Source organism: Humulus lupulus, chromosome 7, assembly GCF_963169125.1.
Source record: "Humulus lupulus chromosome 7, drHumLupu1.1, whole genome shotgun sequence".
NCBI lineage: Eukaryota > Viridiplantae > Streptophyta > Magnoliopsida > Rosales > Cannabaceae > Humulus > Humulus lupulus.
Genome location: NC_084799.1, coordinates 11,523,557 through 11,528,322, shown reverse-complemented (window position 1 = coordinate 11,528,322; position 4,766 = coordinate 11,523,557). Strand labels below are relative to the sequence as shown.

General features: G+C 28.0%; 1 protein-coding gene across 1 annotated transcript; it reads left to right on the top strand.

Moving 5' to 3' along the window:
* The first annotated feature begins 3,281 nt into the window (after positions 1–3,281).
* Positions 3,282–4,152, top strand: LOC133790670 (dirigent protein 23-like). Its single transcript, XM_062228387.1, has one exon. The coding sequence runs from the start codon at positions 3,317–3,319 to the stop codon at positions 3,854–3,856; it is 540 nt and encodes a 179-aa protein (XP_062084371.1). The 5' UTR covers positions 3,282–3,316; the 3' UTR covers positions 3,857–4,152.
* Positions 4,153–4,766: the final 614 nt, after the last annotated feature.

Here is a 4,766-nt window from a genome sequence, read left to right as displayed (position 1 = left end):
AAATCGAATTTTTACTTCGATTTTACGTCATGAACCTATGATCTCGACTATCAAACTGATTCATAACCCCTACAAAGAAAGTATGCTCTACCGTAACTAACATCAATCGGCAAACGTCCAATTTTCCTATAATTTTACCCAGGAACACGACATTGTTTCAGAGCCTAAAAAGCTATCATAAACAGACATGCACAGCACAATAAAGGGTACGAAAGTTCTGAAATTTACCTATACGAAGATTGAGAAGTTCTGGAAAAACTTCGATTCTAGGCATACGAGCAACAGATTCCTGGAACAACGAAGGATGATCTTCGGAGAAATTTCTAGGTTCTGTCTTGAGAGTTCTTGGAGTGTTCTTGACAAAGAGATAACGAGTAAAAGGTGAAAAAATAATTTTGAAGGCCTTATATATATTGTCTAAGATATGGTAAAAAGTGGTAATCATAAGTTACCCTTTTTCGAAGCATGGGGAAGCGTGATAGCCGTCAAAAGTTTACTTGGGAACCGAAAATGCATGATTGGACGTGATTATGTCATTTTTTTCAAGGAGGCACGAACTACTCTGACAGATTTGGTAGGGTAATCGAAGGGTCATTTTCCTAAAGTTTATTTATTGTTGGTCGTAATAAATAAACTTGGGGGCAAATGTTATCCAAAAAGCAGGTGTGGATGACGTGGCAAATGTTTTCAACACGTGGCTGACACCTGGCAGAGGTTCTGTTCGACCATCGATCAGGATGTTCCCCTGACACAACATTTGAGTTTTATATACGACCAGACTGGTCGTATACTCTGTATATTTTTTAGTAATCTTATACAGTTGGCTTATTTTTGTTTGTGCTTTAGAAGCGAGAACAAGAGAATTTTGGCTATTATCTTTCAGTTGTATTACTCATCCCTCTAAGGCTGGTGAAACTCAAGAACCCTAGTTCTTTGATCACCCCTTTGAGACTCAAGATCAATAATAGCCTAAGTGGACGTAGGTGGGCTGAACCACTATAAATTGTTGTGTTGTTTATTTTTCTTTCTATTAGATCTTATCCAATACTTTCGATCACATCAAGCATTTGACTCTAAGTCAGTTGGCCAAAACGAGGGTCAACAATATTAATATGAATTCAAATATTAGAAAATATTATTATAATAATATTTAATACAAGAGTTATATTTAATACTTATATTAATATAAATTTAAATATTATAAAATATTATTATAATAATAATATATAATACATACACTTATTTTTGTTTAAAAAAATATTGGTGTTGTTTGGTAACACTTAAAAAATAGTTTTTTATTTATTTAATTAAAAATTTGACAATTAAACATAAAATGTGTTTGATAACTCTATTTTTATTTATTATTTTTTAAAATTTGAATTAAAATTCATTAAATTTTGAAAATAAAATTTTTTCACTTTCAAAATCAATTCTTCATATTGTTAAAAATAATAAAAATTATCAAACACTTTTATTATTTTTTATTTTTAAAAACAAAAAACAAAAATAGTTACCAAACATATTTTTATTTTTTAAAAATTAAGCAAACAAAAATAAAATAAAATTTCTATTTTTGTGTTTAAAAAATTCAAAAACAAAAATTTTACCAAACACACCCATTATTTATGTTTAAAAATGTTATCATATTATATATATTTTAAAAAATCATTAATAATGTTTTGGTTGAATTTTTTATTTTATATGTTTATGTCATTCTTTTTTATATAATATTGTTTATTTATTTTAAATTTATATGATAATCATATAAATTAAATAAAAATAACTATTAAATTTTATCAATAAAACTAAGTAAGCAAACGTGCATTACACTTTATTTGTATCTAGTATCTTCTATATAATAAATGTGTAGATAATGGAAATTCTTAGTTTTAATCGTTTTTTATTTTTTTAATGTTAACTTTAATGGAATATTCTTATATTTAACAGAATATTCTTATATTTAACGGTAGTATGCAAACACTTAAACTTGAATAAAATAAATAATTAAAAAAATTAAAATAGGGTATTTTTGAGATATTTTACAATGATAATTATTTAAAAATAATAAATAATTAAACAAATTAAAATATGATATTTTTAAGATATTTTACAATGGTAATTATTTTAAAATAATAAATAATTAAATAAATTAAAATATGTTATTTTTGAGATATTTTACAATAATAAATATTTAAAAATAATAAAATCATACATTTTATAACTTAAATAAAATTTAATTAAACTAAAAGTCACTTATTAGAATAATATCATAGTAAAACATATAATATAATCTATTTTAAATTAGCAATAAATTATTATTTTTTTAAAAAAATCCAGCAAGAAACTTGAATTTAAAATCCAAGTATAATATTTAATATTATATTAAATATAGAATATATAATCTCTTATTGTTATTCCCAAATTCAAAAACTAGATAAAACATAAATTTAAACAAAAATAAATAAATTATTTAATTAAAATAAGATATTTATTTAAAAATTTATATGACATTAATATAAATTATATAAATAAAACTAAGTAAATGTTTAAGAAAAATAATTAGCAATTTCTATAAATAAAACTAAAGAAAAGTACAATTGAATGAAAGATGCTTGTATCTAGTATATATATATATATAAGTTTAAAGCATATTGGTTGAGCTTTGAGCTTTAATAATCAAAGTTTAAAGCATATAAGTTCAAAGTTTGATTTCCGCAACCGATATTTAGAAATTTATGAAAATTGATATAATGAGTGCTTTTACTATAATAATGTTTATTTTCATATTAAAATAATTGGATTCTTTTATACACGTACTCCTCATGAATAGTATTTTAGAAAGATAGAGAACGGTTGCTTAAACTTCAAACAAGTAAGATTAGTCAATCGTAATAGAATAATTGGTTGACTTGCTAACATTAGTCCGGTCTCTGTCTAGTTAGACACTATTCATTACAAAAGTCTTAATTTGAATCGTCCAAGAGCAATAAAAGCCACAAAACTCACGGCTTATTAATTATTTTGATTGATTGTTTTGGAGGAAAACGAAACCAAATATATATTCAAAGCGTCTCTAACAATAATCAAGAATATTTTCCTTCCAAACAAGCTGCTTTAATAGAAATTTAGCCACATATATTAATCATCGGCGTGTCTATTGGGAAACAAATTTTCTTTTCCAAAACTTGGAAAATACACCAAAGAAAAAAACTTGGATCCAGTCAACTTTTTAACCAAATTTCCACGCTGTGTGTGTATATATATAATGATCATTTAAGCTTGAAATTAAGGTGTGCCCACATAAATATTTTGAGAGATGTCATCCATGGCTAACTTTTTTATTACATTTGTAGCAGCTGTATGGGTCTGTACCACAGAGGCTGCCAAACCCAATCTTACAAACATCCAATTCTACATGCACGACGTCGTTGGTGGTCCAAACGCAACAGCAGTCCAAGTTGCTAGTCGATTAACCAATTATACAGGTTCCGACCCGATTGCAGCCATGTTCGGGTCGATTTATGTTATGGATAATCCACTTACAGCCACACCGGAGCCAAACTCGACGCTGGTTGGGCGAGCCCAAGGGATGTACGTCATGTCGTCGCAGCACAACGAGTTCAGCCTACATATGACGTTGACGTATGTGTTGGCTGCCGATGGACCTTATAACGGGAGCACGTTCAGCGTGGTGGGGCGTAATCCGGTGATGAACGACGTTAGGGAGATGCCCGTGGTAGGAGGCACCGGAATGTTTAGGTTGGCTCGTGGATATTGCTTTGCTAAAACTCATTCCACACATCAAATGGACGCAATTATTGGCTATAATGTTACTTTGTTGCACGAGCAAAGCTAATAAGCCATGTTATTAGAAAAATAAAAGCTCATCTAATTATACACAGATATATATAGTTATTGTATTGAATTTAGATTGTATTGAGTATGGTATTAGTAAAATAAAAGATCATTTGGATTATAGGAATATATGTCCCAGATGTGGAGATTAGGGAGAGAAACAACACTTGAAAACAGAAAGAAGAAGGAAATTACATACAAAAGGAGGCATCTTGCTCTTCATTTGTCTTTTTATGATTTGTTTTCTAAATATTGTGTTCGAAAGAGGAAAATACTGCTTTAGTACTTGCGTTTTAACTAATAGCCCCAGTTTGTGTCAAAGATTAAAAATTGTCCATATTGTTAAGTTTTTAGAGCAAGATGGTCTATATGTTTGTATATGATTAATAGAGAATTCTACGATGGGAGGCCCCTAACAGTTCTCGAATAATTTATGTCACTGAAAATAAAGTTTAAAATAGTTAATTGCAAGTATATGAAAAAATAATAAGCATGCCTACAAATAATAGTTTGAATTCTATTTTCGGCATTATAAATTATTTGAAATTTCTTAAAAATTGTTGAGATGTTTGATATAACTACAATGTACACCAACATATAAAAAAATTGTACTATAATTTTTCCATATTCCGAAAATAGAAAGCAATGGTGACATGTATGATTAATTGTCGAAACTAATGACGACAATTATTAACTGTCGGCTTTGGTCCCTATACCTAAAGTTTTTAACTATCGACATAGAGTTACACTGAGCAATTACGATACTCAACTCCTGTTCAGGAAAGCCTATATTTTTATAATAGTGTATATAATTGCCCTATGATTATTAATTGACAAAGATACTCCTATTCTCTTTGTTTCGCTAACTTTTTTTTTTTTACTTTCACAATGCTTTCTCCCTTCATTTATAA